Source organism: Leptosomus discolor, chromosome 1 (assembly GCF_034619465.1).
Source record: "Leptosomus discolor isolate bLepDis1 chromosome 1, bLepDis1.hap2, whole genome shotgun sequence".
In the NCBI taxonomy this organism is placed as follows: domain Eukaryota; kingdom Metazoa; phylum Chordata; class Aves; order Leptosomiformes; family Leptosomidae; genus Leptosomus; species Leptosomus discolor.
The window spans coordinates 20,115,847-20,135,293 of NC_141391.1; the positions used below are offsets into that span (position 1 = coordinate 20,115,847).

At 41.4% G+C, this 19,447-nt stretch overlaps 1 protein-coding gene across 2 annotated transcripts in view; it reads right to left on the minus strand.

Moving 5' to 3' along the window:
- Window positions 1-19,176, minus strand: part of LATS2 (large tumor suppressor kinase 2) — a 47,026-nt gene extending 27,850 nt beyond the window's left edge. For both annotated transcript variants that reach the window (XM_086476168.1, XM_009957970.2), the window contains exon 1: window positions 18,806-19,176. In XM_086476168.1, coding sequence (XP_086332294.1) covers window positions 18,806-19,144 — 339 coding nt within the window. In that variant the 5' untranslated portion in view covers window positions 19,145-19,176. The remainder of the gene's footprint in view (window positions 1-18,805) is intronic.
- Window positions 19,177-19,447: the final 271 nt, after the last annotated feature.

Here is a 19,447-nt window from a genome sequence, read left to right on the forward strand (position 1 = left end):
TACCTTTTGTAAGTGTAAAACCATTTCTTTCTAGGTTTACACAATATCTCTCTTAAATTGTCCTTTTTCAATCTAGTATTTCCTTAGCAGTATCTTTACTCAGTTCACCTTGACGTTATTTCTGTTGGCTACCAGCCAAGTGGCACACTTAGCAGTCAAGACACACAGTGCTGAAGAAGCATCTTTCTCACTCCGCTCCACTTACGTGCAAAGGCTGTGATATGTGTCTTAGGTTGTTATAGGAAAAGAAATCCTCTTGCAAGATCCTCCCCAATGCCATCCCCTTAACGTTAGTATCTCCTCACAAACCTGCCGTTAACCACCAACGAAATCAGCTGCAGCCACACAAAAAATGACCGTATCACTACTTTCAGCATTCATAACTTAGTATTCACATCTTCCAGCTGCAAGTGTGTCAGCAGAAAACTACTTCCACCTTGTCCCCGGCTGCCTGCCACTGCTCCCTGTGCCTCAGGAATCACCTGCTTCCCTCTTGCCTGACCACACTGTGGTCCACTTGTCACCAGAGAGAGCTGGGTTAGCACAGACTTATGATTTAGCTGTTGAAGCGAACTCAGCTCATTTTGACCCAAGTGAGCTAGTGTTAACTCCGGCAGCAGCTCAGCTGGGGCAGTAAGACCTGGGTGAGAGGAGAAGAAGAGACAGCACTGAGCAGATGGCCATCTCTGGAGCGCAGCTGGAAGGAGGAAAGCACGTGAGCACAGCCTGAGCTTTCTCTCGGCATTTCCTCTGATGGTGGTTGACAGCCAAGGCAGCTGCCACTGCTCTCAACTTCTCTGCTCCTTTCTGTGGCCCCCTGCCATACCCCCAATTGTGCTCATGTCCCTCTCACCAGCCCCCAAAAGTTATTTTATCCTGGATCAGTTCCCTGATCAGTCACCACTCAGCTCCGCAAACCTGTAGGAATGAACCGGGGAGGAACGAGCAGGAAGATGGGCAGTTCTGGCTGCACCACCGAAAGCTGCTCTCCTGGAGCCCCTGCCCAGGAGTCTCCTCTCCTTCCTACAAACTTCCCAGGTGAATGGAATATGCTTGTAATATCTCAGACCATAAGGTGTGTGGGTTGTGGTTTTTTTTTTTTCCCCTCTATGCTGCCTTAAGAAAGTTTTCAGTTGCAGTATTTTGTGCGTTGGTGTCACAATAGGTTTAACAAGCTAATCCCTCTCTTGTGCAGTTATCACCTAACGTTTCAAGGCAACAACAGGACATTTTTCAGAAATACATTTGATCATCTTAAAAAGATATAGCCAAGGGGAAACAGTCTTACATGACAGGCTATAAATCAACATGTTAGACAAGTAACTTTAAACCACAAGAGAAAGAAAAAAAAAAATCTCACTGTATCAAGCCAATAAAAACCCTGTAACACTGAGTAGAAGATATTGGATCTACTCCATAACAACTATATTTCTTAGGAAAATACAGTATTTTGAACTCTATAGAAGTCTGAACTTGATTAGACCGAAACAAAGGAGAGGGAGGAAAGCGGAGCAGAGGACATGATTCCACTCACCCTTCCTCCACAGCTGAAATCTGAGGAAGCTTGAGAAGGCTCAACAGATAAGGAAACCGTTCCCTTGATCAAGCCACTCAGTGTTGACACATTTGCTCACTAGTTCCCAGTAATCCTGGCAGTGGATCAACGTTCCTCACCTCCCTCTTTCAAGCCTTTACTCAAACTTTTATGAGACTATTGTTTTCCAATGCTTTCAACCTATGCCACGTGACAGGAGAACAACTAGCAATTGTTTTTCAGGCTTTATTATTATTATTACATATTTATTACATATTACACATGTTCAGTTGCACGAATACTATTCAGACAGCAATGTTTCTTCTGAAACATTTAAGAGTGCAAAATATTAAGAAACCAATAAAAGACAAATAATCACTTTTCTTCCTTGAGAAAATGTATTCTTAAAAGTAAGGTCTACAGCAAAACCATGGTGGGCAAAATTCTTCTTGAATATTTCAGGAAACTCTTCTCAAATATTTCAGATGCAAAATGAAATCTGGCCAGTGTTTTGACAGGGCAACACTAGGAGTAACAAGCATAATGCTACATGGCATGGAAGGGAGGCTTCATAACATGGAGTCCCAGAAATTAAGACTCCACAAGGTAGAGTAGTGCATTAGTGAACGTCTCAGTTCTGGATGAAATTTAAAAAAAATACAGTTTCTATGCACCTGTTTGACAAAGCTGCCAACAGTAAGGATATATATCTGGTCAGGCAATCAAGTTCCAAGTTCCTAAATCTCCCCTACAAGAACTGGGTGGAGACAGCGCTCCTACTGGTTTCTAACGCGTGTGCATGTTGCAAAGTGCTGTTAAACAGATATCACTGCATCACACTGCGCTGGAGATTCATGAGAAGATCTGTGTTCACACTCTTCCAGCACACCAAGCCCCAAACAAAGATAAGCCTCCATGGTAATGGTACATGGAGACAGTCCCTGTATCTTGGTGATCAAGTTCATGCTACACCAGTAAGCTCTGAGAGGTCATCCTGGAGTAATTTCTGTAGCTCCAGAGAAATGCTCTTTCCTCACTTCTGCTGTGTGTGCATCTTACTTGGGCTCCCATCTGTGAGCACACTGCCTTGGATAATGCTGTGAGATGAAGAGTTACAGATGCAACAATTCCTGAACAGCAGTGTTCAAGAAGACACTCTGCTTCCAAGGTCAACATTCACCTCCCATAACAAGCACTGCAACTGCCTATTTCTTTTCTCTGAGGCATCCATCAGCTCTTAAAATTGTCAACTTTACAATTAATGATTTTTAATCAAGCTTTCCAGTATCTGTCACCACCTTCAGAGACTAACCACAGAGGCCAATGATAAGCAAGCTTAAAAGCATGTGTATATATACACACGTGTAGAATTATGTGTAAAAACCTGAATTTAGGCAATTTTTTCCACAACTGAAATTTGTAGGATTTATGTTCCAGAACATGCAATACCTGAGATATTGGAACTATGTGAAGTACTGCCACGCAAAGAAAACAGTAACATAATCATAGTAGTTCCATATGCAGCCCATTACTTGAATGACTATAATGATTCTTGTGTATCAATTTTAATAGTCAGTTTTGAACTTCCAGCTCGTCCCTGCAAAAGGGTAGAGCTAAGAATCTAGAGTAGAAGTACCCTAACCTGTAATAACCTGACAGCCTACATCTTAAATAGGACCTATATCCTAAATGCCAGATGAGCTTTCAGTGAGTACTACGCTCCCATCTAAGCCATTTATCTGCTGAGCAACTTCTGCATTCTTTCAAACCTGAAGCGTATGGGCTGGGACATCCCACCAGCTGACTACTGATTTACTCCTGCTCTGAACATTTACCCACATTTTCAATACAACCTCAAGTTTTCCTCTTCAAGAACATTAAGTAAGCAGGCAGTAAGTGACAGAGATATCTATGCGAACAAAAAACCACTAAATATCATTATCCTTTTGTCTGCTCCGTGCTACAACCTTCCTACATCCCTACCCTAGCAACATCACAGTCCAGGTTGTAATGTCTTCTGGGTAGAGACCTCATTTTTTGCAATGATGTTGCATCACAGAGCTTTAGTGCAATGCCAATATAACAGTGGCTTTGTATTTCATTATCGCTGTAACAGAGCAATGCAAAGGTGAAACCCAAGGTGAACAGTAAAACTGCTGTTAGCAATTTACACTGGTAACATGATCCATACCACACCAGGCTTTTCCCACCTTCTAACACACAAGTCACAGACCAAAGACCCTGTTCTGCCAGGAAAGGTACTATCACGTTTTCTTATAACATCATTACAAATGCTTGGAAAACTCTGTGGACACCAACATCGTAATTTACAGAAGAAAGAAGGAAAATACCAGGTACTCTTCAAATTACAGTAATATCTTAACAGGTTATTAATTATCACATATAGCTGGGTTTAACCATCCATGTAATCTGAAATCCAAGGTACTGATATTAAATGGATTTGAACAGATTTACATTTAAGGCCAAAATCTGTGCCTAAACCTAAGTCTAAGTAAACGGACTTAGCATGTGTGTGTACTGGTGGAACAAGAGGACTCTTTTACTGCACAAAATAAGCAGCAAAGCTCTGGCCTGATGAAATCAGGAGGAATTTTGCTGCTGATTTCAATGAGGACAGAATTTCAGCCCAAGAATCTTCATCTTCCAGCACGGTGAGGCTGGGGACACAGTCCCAGTCTAGACGTGCACAGTTGATCTGCAATCCCAAACGCATTACTCTACCCAGCCTTGTCATCTCACTGCATTCTGCACAGCAGTGCTCAGAGAACAGAGCCAAGTTCTACCAGAAACTCGGATTATGCAGGCTCTTCACATTTTGTCTTCTGACCTAAGCATCCAAGGGACCCTCTGTTGTTGCAGGTGGGGTCCGAGGAAGCAGAACACTGTTACTCAGTAGCTGATGAAACGAAAAGGCTTCCCCACCCCCCAGCACCTCCTGCAATGCTCCATACACTAAAGTCATATACCACTACAAGCTGGATTGCAGCTCAGTGCATTCCACTGCACTTTGTCACGCTTCCCTGACCGATACTATGCCAAAAATGACTAGCTTTAACAGTTCTCTGGTGAATAAAAGAGCTTTTGCAACTCTGAAACAGAGCTAAGTTTTTAATGCATGCTAAATCTGCTTTTCTGTTCTGAAGGAACATTTTTAATGCTGTCTGTAATTCCCCTTCTGTGCTTTTTTCTTACTTCTGCAGTGACTCTGTGAAGATAAAAGGAAAATTCAAGCTGACTGTTTTTTAAAAGCCTTAAAGAGACCTCTAAAATATGCCTGAAGGAAGTAAAAATATGAACTAGCAAAATATAAAGATGAAAAAGATCCACATCATGTTCATATAAATCTAGAAATATATGGCAATGAGCCAGAAAGTTCACAAGACAGCTACCATACAGAACAAAATCCAAAGTACAGCTGGACTATCTAAACATGCAGAGAGCAACACTATCCAAGATTTGCACATTTACTGTTTATTTACTCAGTACCCAACTGAGCACAAGCTTGTGGAATAATACAAACTGCTCCTGCAAACATCCCTTCTACTCAGATACTCTAAGCACTTGTAGTTATAGACTATGCCCTAAGAAACTTTTCTTTGTGATCTTTTACTCAAAACCTGTGCCTACAATTACCAAAAGAACACTATTATGAGAAAACTGTAGAACTAACCTAAGTACTTAACAGAGTAAAGTGCTCGTCATGTCAGTGCTTGGCTCCCCTCCATAGCAGCAGAATACCAGCATGTTGCATCTGCACCCAAAAAAGGGTTCCCACTTCTCTCCAAGCCAGTTAGCTTTGCTCAGCACATCAAGAACTGTTGCCCGTTCCAGCCCATTTTTGGAACAGAGGGTTTCACTATCCAACCCCATCTCCAGGCTGACCTGGAAATATGCCTGCCCTGATTGCTACTCACGTATGGAAATAATAAAGCTATTTTTACATGAAAAGCAAATCCTTTATTTTCCCAAAAGCAAGAACAGCCATCGCAACAAGCATAGAAGCCAGGCGTTTAGAATAGAGGAGGGTGTTACTTACAAGTACAAACAGCAGTTAAGCTTGTGAACAGAGCATGTGGGCAGGATGAGAGGTTAAGCATGACTTTAGACAGCAAGCACACAAAAAACACTGAAAAGAAGGAAGTGGGGAGGAAGAAAGGAAGGCAACCTGGAGCTTTTAAATTCAAGAGGCTGGGAAGGTGGGGAAGACGCCTCTCCTCCGCAGTGCCTGCCAGCTAGAGCAAGCAGCAGGCACTCACTCTTGGGGGGGGGGGGGGGCACTGCTGGGAACCCCACGCTGTTTTCCCTAGTGTGCAGGGAGCAGTCCTGGCTCCTGCTGCCGTTTCTTGAAGAGATGAAGAAAAGGACTTTCTGAATGCCCAAGCACAAGCCCTCATCGAACATGTGCTGGCTTCCGTTGTGCAGGTGGCCTGGGGGCCGAGAAAGCAAAACAGCAATTCAGTGTGCACGATTAGGATTTTCATCCTCAAAATCTACATCCAGTTTTCAAGGCAGATATTTCATCAGTGCAAATGTTCCTCCAGCTAAAACAACCAATTTGCTACTAATGGCTGAGCTCAGCACTGCCAGCTCTGTGACCTGACTGCCCTCCTCCCCAAGTAAATGCCAAACATCATCCTCTCTGCTCACACATCCAGTTCCTGCTTTTTAGCAGGGGCTTTATCCCTGTTATGATTCCAATTTGCCCTCATGACTGCCAGTTATCATTTTACTGTCAAAGTTTAATCCTCAGCAGGCAGACCTCCTCTATCTGTTGTCATGATCTGAGAGTCAAAAAAAAAAAAAAAAAAAAGGCAGGGAGGGGGAAGTAAAAATTAGTTCCATTGAGCCTCTTCCCAGACTGAGAAACCACAAAACTACTATGTGAAAGTGGCAAAAGAAACCAGATCTGTGGTCTACTGGCAGGGTCTGTGTGCAAGGAGGGTTGATGGCACCCTGCTAGTCTGACTCCGGGTTTTGTCTAGTGCTGAGCAATCGTCCCATTTCAAGGTAATGGGAGAGAGGAATAGAAGGAAGTTTTATGCATAGCTGAAAGTAAGATATCTGGCCTCCCATAGATGCTGTGCTAATGCTACAGCTGCTGTTGTTTAGCCCATGTAGGGCAGGGTGATGACTGAGTTCATACTCCAGTACACAGTGGTGAGCTTGGGAACACAAACTCTCCTCCATGAGGCAAGAGGAAGAAAATGGCTCTTTGCAAAAAAAACAAGGAATCCTGTTGAACACACAGCACTGCTATTTGCCCAGAATAGCGTTCCTGGAGATGCTGAACACATGGCAGGACGTTCTGACCTTCCCAGGAATCTGGGAGAAAGCAGCTCTGCCTCCACCACCGGAGGCCTGCCACAGACTGTGCTGCAGCTCAGACTCTGCTTTGCCTTCTGAGCAGAGGTGTTCCAGGCTCAGGAGGCAACAGATTCTCCCTGGCAGGAAATCTGAGCACCCATTTCTGCACAAGGGTAGAGCAGGGCCTGCAACAGCAAGTTCTCAACCTCCAGCAGTTTCTAACACTTATGAACCACAGGGAAGTTCCTGGAAAAGTGGAACTGATTTGTTACAGAAGGCTTTACAGCACCAAAGTAGTATTGAAAAATACTTTTTCTAGGTTGCTTTCATGTGGCTAAAACCCTGAAGGTTCACTTCTCAGTAAACAGAGAGATGGGGGGTGGGGGGAGGCACACCAACGCAAATGAAAATTCTTGTGGCTTGCTTTTGAATTTGCTGGCACTTCCCAGTGAGGTCCTGCTTTTGTAGCATGGGGAGCTGGCTCGCCACGTGCCCTGGCAGAGACTGATGACTTTTACCCGCTTGTAAACTCCTTCTAAGCTCTAGGTCTTTGCTCTGCATTGCTGAGCACTGCACCAACATCTTCTCTCCACCATCTGCATGGCTGCAACACCACACACGTGTTTCACAGGTTCTTCATAAAACACCTTCAAGAAAGCACTCAAAGAACTTAATTCTTGCATTACAGAATATAATGAAAAGATTTTCAGAATGGGAGGAATGGTCAAGGTGTAAGAAATTATCACAGGAAGGAGATGGAAGTGAGCTTCCAGCATAGCAACTGCTGGAGCACCTGAAAGAAAAAAGGAATTTCACAGTCAGCTGGTTGCTACCATATCTGGGCAGCACACATTACACAGCAATCAGGGGATCATCTAAAAGCACAATCAAGAAACTGTGCTGGACAATCAGAAAGAACAGGCTCCAGCAAGGTGGAATGCACATCTCTGGAGAAAATTATTCACCACCTGTTTGGAGCCAGGGCAAAAATAGCCCGATATGAAGTGGATTTGTCTTGATTCAAAGATCTCTGTCATATAGTCACAACTTTTATTTTTAGTTGGGAGAGCCAGAGACTTTTTTTGGTTTTGTAAACCACGATGCCCTGCACATATTAATATCTCTAATGTTCTAGTCACATTGATTAAATTAGATTTTATGCACCTTTATCAGGCTGACATCTGGCAGGAAGGTAGAATGAACACAGTGACTGTCACAAAGCTGGAAGAAGAAATGGGACAGGTGGCAAGTTTAAGCACAGACTATGGAGTCCTGACACTGAACGGAAGAAAAGATGCAGAAATGAAAATATATGGGCTGTGCTGTCAAAGTCACATTACAGTTGTATCTATAATTCTTTAGGATGTCTCATCAAATCTAAAAAATAAGGCTGAAGCCTATAGAAGAGTTCTTTCTTAATACTTTGCAATTATAAAAAAAAAAGTTAATTACTTTAGGGTATTCAGAGGCACATGGAGAAAACCATGTAGGAGGTGCTGAATATTAGTCATTCAAACCAACAGAGCAGAAAAAACGATGCAATAGGACAACAGGTGAAAGAAGGTATAGACTTGAATAGCCTTGAAGATAATTTAAGAGTTGGACAAACAAAATGAACAGGGAGAGAAGGAAGCTGCAGAGCAGCAACAACAATCTGTAAGTCTGTGTTGACATTTTCTTCTGTTTTAAAATAACCCACATGCAACAGATTCATAAGTGGTGGATAAAATCCAAACCTAACCATATCAAGACTTATGCAGGAGTAATTTTACACTGCTAGTTGTCCTACTGAAGTCAATCTCTTTGAAGGGCAAGAACTTAACCACATTATCACCTAGTATCAGCAGTCTTCTAGCCTTTTATGTATGTGAGGAATAATATACCGCATGGTTGCATGCTTCAGCTGAAATGAGTAATTTACAAATCATGCATTAGATTAATGAAGGATACAGAAAACAGTTGCAAAATAGTCATTCAAGCAATCTACATTTAAATCCCAACATTTTTCCATTCACATTGCATTTAGATTTCTTTAAATGTGTAGAAGAAAGCATGTGTTGCAGTAATAGTTTCACATACGCACACATACACTGGTAACAGTTAAAGACAAAGCAGCACAGAACAGCTATTTTCACAGGCTGTCCCTGACATAGCGGTTACCTGATTCACAGTTATGGGTACACAGTGTTCTTTGGCTTTAGCCTTTTGAAAATTAACTGACCTAGAATCTTTTTTTAAAAAAAAAAAAAAAAAAAAATTTCATATCCTCTCCTGTTCTCTTAATCCTTTGCCTCCCTAAGGAAATATTTTTAATTGCTTGGATTCAGTTAAAATGAAGAGCACAAGTTTCTCATCAGGAAAAATCCACCTCTTACACTGCAGGGAAGCAGAAGACAGCCTCAACATTAGAATCTTGTTTACTTAGACTGAAAGAGAAATCTTCAGTGCTGCAGTAAATCCTATGGATTAAGTCCTTCACAAACAGCTGGTACCATGCAAATGCTGCAATCATGATAACACATAAATGCACACATGCATTTCTCAGGTGAAACCTAATTTCTGTGTGTCAATTGTATAAAAGAAGTTCATCGTGAACTGCCAGTGACAGTGCAGATGGCAGGATGTGCTGGTTTTGGCTGGGACAGAGTTGATTTTCTTCACAGTAGCTAGCATGGGGCTGTGGTTTGGATTTGTGCTGAAAACAGTATTGATAACACAGGGATGTTTTAGTTACTGCTGAGCAGTGCCTGCACAGAGCCAAGGCCTTTTCTGCTCCTCATACCACCCCACCAGCAAGCAGGCTGGGGGTACACCAGGAGTTGGGAGGGAGCACAGCTGGGACAACTGACCACAGCTGACCCCAACTGACCAAAGGGATATCCCAGACCACGTGATGTCATGCTCAGCATATAAAGCTGGCGGAAGAAGAAGGAAGGGACATTCAGAGTTAAGGGGTTTGTCTTCCCAAGTAACCGTTACATGTGATGGAGCCCTGCTGTCCTGGAGATGGCTGAACACCTGCCTGATGATGGGAAGTGGGAATGAATTCCTTGTTTTGCTTTACTTGAGTGCGCGGCTTTTGCTTTACCTATGAAACTGTCTTTATCTCGACCCATGAGTTTTCTCACTTTTACTCTTCTCATTCTCTCCCCCATCCCACCAGGGGGTGTAAGTGAGTGGCTGTGTGGGGCTGAGCTGCTGGCCTGGGTTAAACCACGACACAGGACATCAATATTAGAACAAAACCAGTTTTGCTGTCATGCAACCATAGCTGGGTGACCCCATCAAGATCAAAGCTGACAGAACCACCTTAGCAGAAGCCACATGGTATCAGGGAAGACGCATCTGCCAAACAACACGAAGTCGAAAACATTCCAGCAGCAACAGCCTTTTGGGTGACCAGCAGCAGATGTGTAGAGCAGGCAGACAGCAAGTTTCCTTGACTTTCACCAGCCTTTTATTCAAGCATCTTCTGAAGATGGGAAACTGGGATCCTTCTCAAGTCTGAACAATATCAGCCTGTTGTTGCTACAGTAGGATAGCACTAAAGATCACAATGCCACAGCAACTTCAGGCTCTATTTTGGTAATCAGAGGCATTTTTAAATGTATGTGGGGTTTTTTTTTTGTTTTGTTTTGGTTTTTTTGGTTTTTTTTTACAAAAAGCTAGGGAATTACGAAAACCTAGAAATAAGGGCCAGCATTTTCCACTCTAAACCTCGGCTCCAAGCAACAAAAATGCCAGATCTAAGCTATACTTACAGTTAAGTTACGAACATACACAGAAAAAGTGAAAAAAGTAGAATATATTTCACATGCCGTACATGACTTCTATAAGGATAAGGCCCAAATTAACACAATCATCTGTAGCTTTAAAGCATACATGGTTTCTGTCCGTCCTAGATTTTACTAGTGTGAACTGCATTTGTTCCAGCAGTACTTGATTGTAAAACATCTACTCTAGAGTAGCTATATCCATTGTGAGGCAGTTTGCAATCCAACCAGAATTCCTTCCAAAGTCAAATAAAGGAAAACCTGCACCCACCCAGCTGTTTGTTAAGAGAGATTAAAAAAAAAAAAAAAAAAGATCGGCGGGGGGGTAGTGGTGGGGAATGAGAAAAACAGCAGCTGCCATCACCAAGAAAACTTGACTTGAAGGTCTCTTTCATGTCTCTCCTCGCCTATTTTAGATAGCATTGCATACACGCATTTGCAAGTCACAGAAGACAGCCAGTACCCAAGGAACAAAGAATGTATGTACTGGAGACTGATTTATGGTAGACTGGGGAGGATACACAGACAACACACATGGGACCTGGACAGTCTATAGGAGCCACAACCAACACAAGCAGCTGCCAAGCAGGATTTGAACACTGTGCCCAAGGGAGAACCAACAAGCTGTGGTCTGCTGGAGAGTGACACAATCAATCTCACAATAAAAAAAAGCACTTCTGCTGTATTTTGTAGCACATAACCATGCACCTTCAGAGCAACAGTGATGTGGTCCTCAGTCCCAACCTCCTGGGCATGACCCTGCCAGTCACCATTTCTCCTTCCAACAACAGCCTGGTAAGAATTCAGCTAGCATTTTTAACATTTCCATGAAACAGATAGAATACTACCATGCTTCCAGAAAATGTAGTTACAGTAACTTCATTGTGCCCTTGGCCAAATATAACAGTATCTGGCAATGATATTTTACAAATAAAATGAAAGAAAAAGTAGTTCAGTTCCTTTTAGTTTATCAGATTATATTATGCAACTGAATGCCTGGCTACACTCTTGTAATTTAAATTACCGTAAGCTCATGTACCTGGTGATAGTAAATTCCTCATTTTTTTTCCTCCTGTTAACTTAGTTTCAGTTTCGCTGATCAACTAATTTCAAAATGTCTGTAAAATAATTTTTCCTATGGGTACAGCACAAAAAAAAGGTGGGGAAAAAGATCTGCTACTGGAAGTTACTCTATGTATATTTGTCCATGCTTTAGGGGAAAAAAAAAAAAATTAAAAAAAAAAATCACTCCACACAAGTATGGCACATACTTGTGTATCACATGAGAAGTAGTCACAGACTTTTATTTGCATTCTACTGATATTCAATTAGCAGCTTTAACATGAGCTTTTATTTAGTTTAGCAACTATCAGAAAAGCATTCCTAGGTTGAATTAAATGAGTTCCAAATGCACATCTTGGATTACCTCTAAGGACTGTAGCATGCAAAAGCCTTGCATCCAGTCCTTCTGCTGAAATTTCTCTAAGTTTAAAATCATCATTGCATTTTTTTTGACAAAGAAAAAAATCATCCACAAACACAACCAAAAAAAACCACCCCGCCCCCCATGCAGAGATACTATTTTTCAGTCTCAGCATAAAATCACACTGGTTCCTCTCAGATACAAGCTAAAAAGAACAGCAGAGATTTAGGCTGAGAACAACAAAAAAATGCAAAAGGAACAGTTACACCCTACTACTATTGTGATATCAACTTCCTGTTATAATAATGGCAATCTTTACTTTCGGTCACAGTGGCTCTTTTATTCAGACACTGAAGTTAATGCTTATGCAGAATTTTTAGTGACTGTGATGAAGCAATTTCCTTTTTTATTAAAAAAAAAAATAAAAACCATAGATCAATCTTCTCCTGGCAATTAAATGTTAATAAATACAATTTAAGCGTCCAATGCAAGTTAATCCTGCACCCTGTTACAGCAATATATAATTTCAGACTTTTACATTAACTCCCAAGCTTCTAGAACGATTATTTGACACGAGGAATAGGGAAACACTAGTTTAACATAACTCAAGATTCACACACTCATCTACAGTTGAAGTCTGGCACCTAATTCCTGTTCTGTCCTTTCAAACATAATCCCACCACCATTTATTCTACAGTTTGCCAAAGAAGAAAGGAGACTAACAAGCACAGAGTTTAAAACATACCGCAGTCTTGTTCAGTGCCATATTACTGCCCAGTTGCCAAGAAGCCACATCTCATAATGTGAAGGAGCACATGCAATCACCTACTACAGCTAAGGAATATTTCCACTACCATGGAAATGCAAGGGAAAAGACAATATTTTTCTTCTTCCTTTTGCAGGACAAGCATACTCCAAGCCACACTCACAGAGAAAAAAGCCAAAAGCACCTTCCCAAATATATTGTGGGAACTGCGTCATGAGATAGAGGATTTAAGTATATTCACTAAGACAGTGTCATCAAGAAGTGACAGCAACACAGGAAGACTGGAGACAGGAGAAACGGGATAGAAGGGAGAGGTGTCAGCAGGTATCAGCTCAAGAGCAATCCTTGCCTCTTGCTTTCAGCCCTTGGAAAGCTACAACTCACTTTTTTTTTCCTGAACCAGCTAAAACCAGAAATGACTTAAGGAGTTAACTTCAGGTGTATTGGTGGGAAAACACATTCCCTTACATGCTTTGATGGAAGAACACTGGATGATACTGGAAGATACTGGGAACTTCTCAGAAACGAGAAAAAGGTTGAAACCTAACAGGGAGGTTATAAAGAAAAGATAGAAAGTACAGGAAAAGGTTATGAACAAAGCTCTCAACACAGCCAGGAAAGAGAAGACACAGTGAACAACTTACCTTCAAATCAGGGAGGCAACGAGCACACAAGAGACTGTTGGCCTGAATTATCAAATCTACTTCAGTTGCTAAAATAAAATCCTTCTCCTGCATTCAGCAGTGAGTGCCCTCATTCGAAGGTCCCTTTTTTCTCCTTGTAACTCAAGAACACTTGCATCCTCCTGACCTGCAACACAGCTTGTAATGACTCTTGTCACCTTTAACATATGTCCCACAGCATAACCTAGGCAATCTTCTAACAGCTCATTCTTTGGTCATTTTTCATTAACAAAACAATCTGTACCCAAAACACCCAGAAGGTGACTAAGAAGTTCACCATGGTGGTTTTGGTAAATAGCTGGGCAAGCAGAACTCTTAACACAGGTAAAGTTTACCCAAGCAGAAGACAAAATTCTGTTACAGGACAGGCCAATGTTATGAAATTAATTCCCCCATTTGCTCAGGGCTATTACAAAATTTGCTACCCTTCACCTTGAAGGCAAGCTGTCTTTTTAGACTTGTCCTTTTAACAAATACATCACAACAGATTACTACAAGCAAAACTCCAGCCATGCACCGTAACCAAAACAAAACTTAGCACTGTATCTGCTTGGTCTCATTGCTCCTTGAAAAGCCACAGTAACACACTGCTCATGGATTATACGTGAACAACCGTGACCTAAAACCCTATGCAGGAAAGAAAAAACAATACTAATTCCACATACAAAACATAAAAAAGTATTTTCTTCCCAAGCTCTATTTGGCATAGCAGAACTTCCCTCACTTAAACAAGCGCAAATATTTTTTTCAAATTGAGATAAATACTGCATTCCCCATTCTCAAAGTTTCCCCAAAATCAAGCAGCATTCCTAAATCAGGGTAGAATCTTTGTCCAATGGGTTAAATAAAAAGGATGTCATCCACGATGAAGAGATCAAAAGAATCCTGGAATGCAAGGAGGAGGAATTAAAAAAAAAAAACAAACCCACCCCACTTCTACAAAGTGAATTCCATGAACTCAGTGCAACACAGATGACAAGATAGTCAGCTTGATATTCTTAGACACATTACAGTACCCACAAACACCATTCCACTTCCTTGAAAGACACTATAATTAGTGTCCAAAGGACAGATCTTCCCCTTTGGAATGTTCTGATACTGGCACAGGTGGGGCGTACATGTTTTATTACAGAGATATTTATAAAAGCCTCTGGAAAAAATGAAGCATAAGGACTTCCCCACCTCACATATTCACATAGTTACTCAGTATATAGTTCCTGATGCATGTTACTGGAGATACACAGCCTGTAAAAAAACATAAATCCAGGAAAGGCACCCTTGCTCAAAGAAAAGAAGTTTGCGGGGGGGGGGGGGGCGGGGGGAAGTGACAAGTGTGTAATGTTCCACAGTTCATCTAGAACTGCTGCAGTCCACTCTAAATTACAATGTCAGTGGCTGTTTATGCTCCAAGGAAGTACAGTAAGTACAGTACAGCCCATTCAGGTTGCTGGAATGTCACTGATCATATGCTCAATTGCATCTATTCATTAGAAAAATTCAATCCACAACAGCAGCTGCATTTACCACCACACCCCAAACGCCATCCAGTTGCCCCAGGTGTTTCCAGCGGTTTACCAGCCCCCAGGACAGACGCCCCACGACCTTGTCCTTCTGCAGTGACTGCAAGTTACACTTCCAAGCCCAAGGGGTTTTATTTACTAAAGAAAGGTATATTAGGAGTGCTTCTGGCTTCAAGCTTGTGCAACAAAAAAGGTCTGGTCTTTTGCAGTCATATTCTACAAGTTTCAAAACAACTTATGCTGCACTAATTATTTTTGATTGAAACTTGCCAAATAATTACTGTTGAAAAGATGACTTAAGCAAACAACAGACAAGTTACTCCATTTGTTTGAGAAGCACTATGACTAATTATGTGTGTAATTTTGTTTTGTATCTCTTAAAAGTGTGTAATCCTGGCTTCTTTCAGGTCAAGAACAAAGTCCCCATTAAGTTTTGGGGGCCAGATTTCACTATAAAATCATAAGCTGCACAATGGCTGAAAAGAAATCTTTGTGAAAGAACATAGGTCATTTAAAAGGACACTGGGAACTTCCTAATCAATTTGTTTAAAAACAAATAATCCATTTTCACATGCATCACCTATGATGACTGTAACAGAGACAACAATTTTCTATTTACTTCATTAATTACACTGCATTTTATACACTTGTTATGTTCACCAACCAGCTTACAACCAGTTTCCTGTCTGCATGGGTCTTTTATAGAGCAAGAGTAATAAGTGATAAAATCTTATGATATTTCCTTTTTATTTAATTAAACCGATTTCAATTTCACCTTAAATCTTAGAGTCACTTATGCAGAACAGGGAGCTACAAACCCTACCTTTATGTTACCTAATAGGCATCATCTCTTGTAGTATGTTAAATGGTGCTTGTTAAAATCTAACCATGCTACAGAGACACTCGATGAGTGGAGCTAATAAGAGCAATAAATAGAAGTAGCCTTTCCCCAGCATATACAATTTACACGCCTTCTTCCTTAATTGTCACTGCTCCCCTTCACCCTACCAAAAATCCTTATTGTGGCCCAATAAACAGACTGAAGAAGAATCCCAGTCCTTGCATGGTGTCCACCAGAACAGATTACCCACAAGGTTAGGATCACTTTCCAGTGTTCCATCTAGAACATCAAAAAGCATCAGCCCAAATCGAATTTGAAAATGGAGTTCACATAAGATCAAACTGAATAATTTTTTAGTCACCTATTCATTTTTCACAACTTCCTAGAACACCCACGATTAGAGCTTCTTACAACGAACTGCCGACTTCAGGACACTTGCAGCCACTGAACAGCTGATCAGTGACCATGAGGCGGAATCAGGAGGTGTAAGATCCCCTACTCTGCAAGCTTGCTGCAGGGGAAGGCTCAAGCAGACCGTTAGCTATTCATGGACTGAAATCTTTAACCTCGAAACATTTGCTCCTGGCATTTAAGATGGGTGCAGGGGGTCTTCAATGTCCATTTACCAACCTCACACTAGCACTGGGTTCAGAGGTAAATAAAACCATCCCCAAAGAAACTGAAGCTGACTTCACCTCTGTTAAATTAGAGATCTGCTAGCTGCCTGCAGGACTACAGAAGCTGTCCCTGCAGCAGGCATTTAAAGGCTTTGATTCACAAGCAGGGACAGGGTAGCTTGGGATGGCTGATTTACTACACGTCGTGCTCTGAAACAGTTCAGCATTTGATTCAAAACAGCTCAGACACCAGGAGAAAAGGAAGAATCTAGAGGTAGTAATCAAGTCTGTCACCCTACACCATGCCATCCCCAGGGCCAGATACCATTCACACCATCTCAAGAAGCTCCATTCATTCACAATCCTCCAGGACAGCCAACCTTCATATGGTTACAAAACACAGCATTTTTAGCCACAAAACTCCAGTTTTGGAACCCCTATCTGGACTCTAGCCAAATGCGATCCTGCTATGCTTAGGGTTGAAAGCCAAACACACCAATAATGCCATCTCCAGGCAACAAGTCACAGCTAGGGAGAAAAGCTAAATGTGAGGATGGAAGGATCACGGCCAGTGAGGGAAGGGGGGGAACAACCCAAACAACAAAACAACAAACCACACTACCAAAAATGTGCAGCCAAATTTAACGAGGTAGCAAAGATCTCCACATCAGAGTCAGAACTGGGCTCATTCTCAGTGCTATATAGGAAGCAACACCATCGTATGACCATTGAAGTCAAAATAGCTAAAGATATTAAAAACTTTACACATACAGTGCATTACACTGTCTTTAATACCAAGACATTTTAACAGGTGCTCAGGTATTTCTGTTTTACACATTGGTTCAACATTTCTGTGCTGCAGTGTGCTCAAAGTATTTTCCAAGATTTCAGTCCAACAAGCCTGTTCTGTGTGCGAATGCTTTGTCCATGTAACCTACTAAATGCACATTTCCAATCCAGAATCCAGCTGTGCTCACTTAACCTTGGCTCATATGCACAAGGAGTGTTCTCATCCTACACAGCTAGGGAAATTTAGAGGGTAGAGTTCTAAAAAACACTGTGTTTTCATGACATGCTTAAGATCAGAGAAAATCCTTGGTTCCTCCAGTTAAATAATTCAGTGCAGCATCTCAGTTCACTGGACTAGGAAGTGTTCAGTTGTACTGCAGCACTTCTCACTGGATCTGCAGTCCACTCTTAGCTCTGATTATCTCACACAGCATAAACTCTTTGGAATAGAAATAGCACTAATTAATGTCTATATGGCTCTAGCGAAATGCAGACTGTTTATAATAATGCCTGATATTAGTTTTGTTATACAGATGCAGAATATATGGTCTAGGAGAGTCAAGAGTCACTCTGCCATGATATGCCATGGAGATTAAGTTTTGAACTCAAGGAAATGCCACTGAAAGCACTTGGTTTTAAATCTCTCCAATTTGTATCAAGGACTATAAATGGAAATGTTTCAGCACATCAACAACAACCATTCAATCACACAGTGAAAAAAATTTTTCTACAACAATCACAATCTAAACCCAAAACACCACTTCATCTCTAAAAATCAAAAATTTGAACTATTCCTCGACAGAGGTCAAAGTCAATACCAACACTGGAAGCACATGCAAGACGAATGCAGCTCAACACAAAAAGAGCATGTTCTGCACTAGGTGAACGGTCTTTGAATCAGGAATACATTCTAGCATCAGTGACAAAAGCAAGTATCTCTGTGCCAAGTCCCTTACCTGAGACAGGACTACCACCTCTTGACAGAAGCAGTGAAGGTGAGAAAGAAAAGGTGTGCACCCAACCACTGCTGCTTGCTGAACATCCAGCCAATTTCACCTGCTTCTGGCAAACAGCAAGTGAGCTGCTTCACAGACCACATACTGTCTCTGTCATTTCTTCTACTTGCTTCTGACAGTGGACTGAGCTTAGATGGCTAGACAAAATTCTACCCTATTACTCACAGCTAAGGCTTGTTCCAGTATTGAGGGAAAAAAAGAAGGAAAAAAAAAAAAAAAAAAAGACAAGCCACCCTGTTTAGCCTTATACATCAACTGGAGAAATCGTAAGAGAATTCTTAAAGAGGTCAGCATGACCATCTTTAACATGAATCAACCCCACAACAGGCACATCTTTCAACAGCAAGTCCATCTACTCTGCTAGTTATACATCAACACAACTGCCAGAAGAGTCAGAGCATTTTGTCACAAGCTTGAAAACTGCCATCAAAATCCTTTCTCCAGTTTGTACAAGTACAACTGAAGTACAAACTCGTCTTGAAGGCAGTGACAATCCCCCCCTCCAAACTCATACATACCTGATCGCAACCTGCATTCACCAGTTCCTGGAGCATCTGCCTATTTACTTCAACAGCTGCTGTAGTGCTTGACTCATTAGCAAAAGGCAGCAAAGAATATCTAATTTCTCGCAGAGCTTTCTGATATGGTCCAAATTTAGGTGTTTGTCTCATCTGCTGCTGCCTTGCAGCATCCTTCCCTATTAAAATCTTAGGGTCCAGAGAAGTTTCACTTCCTGGTCCAACAGGTAGCCCCTGACCTGAAGATTTGGATGGTTGCTTTAAACCTTCTCGAATCTCTTGTAACCTCTGTCTGCTGTTTCCAGAGTATGTCGTAGCAGGAAAAGTCTTTGGCCTCATTGTTAATCCAGTTTTCTCTGAGCATAAATACAGCTTTATTCTTAGGGGGTTTTTTAAATTACTTCGAAAAAGTGTTGCTTGACGGTATCAATTTCTTGTAAACATAATCCTTCAAAGAGAAAAAGAAAAGGCAAAATTCTCAAGAAATTTCTGCCAATGTTTTACTTCAGCTCACAATCTTCACGTTTCCTACAGAAAATGAAAATCCTTGGAATCATCATTTTGCAGACTGACAGTGTCTGAAACAAAAGAAAACAGAAAGTACATGCAATTAAGTCGGTATTGTAAACGCCTCTGAAGGGA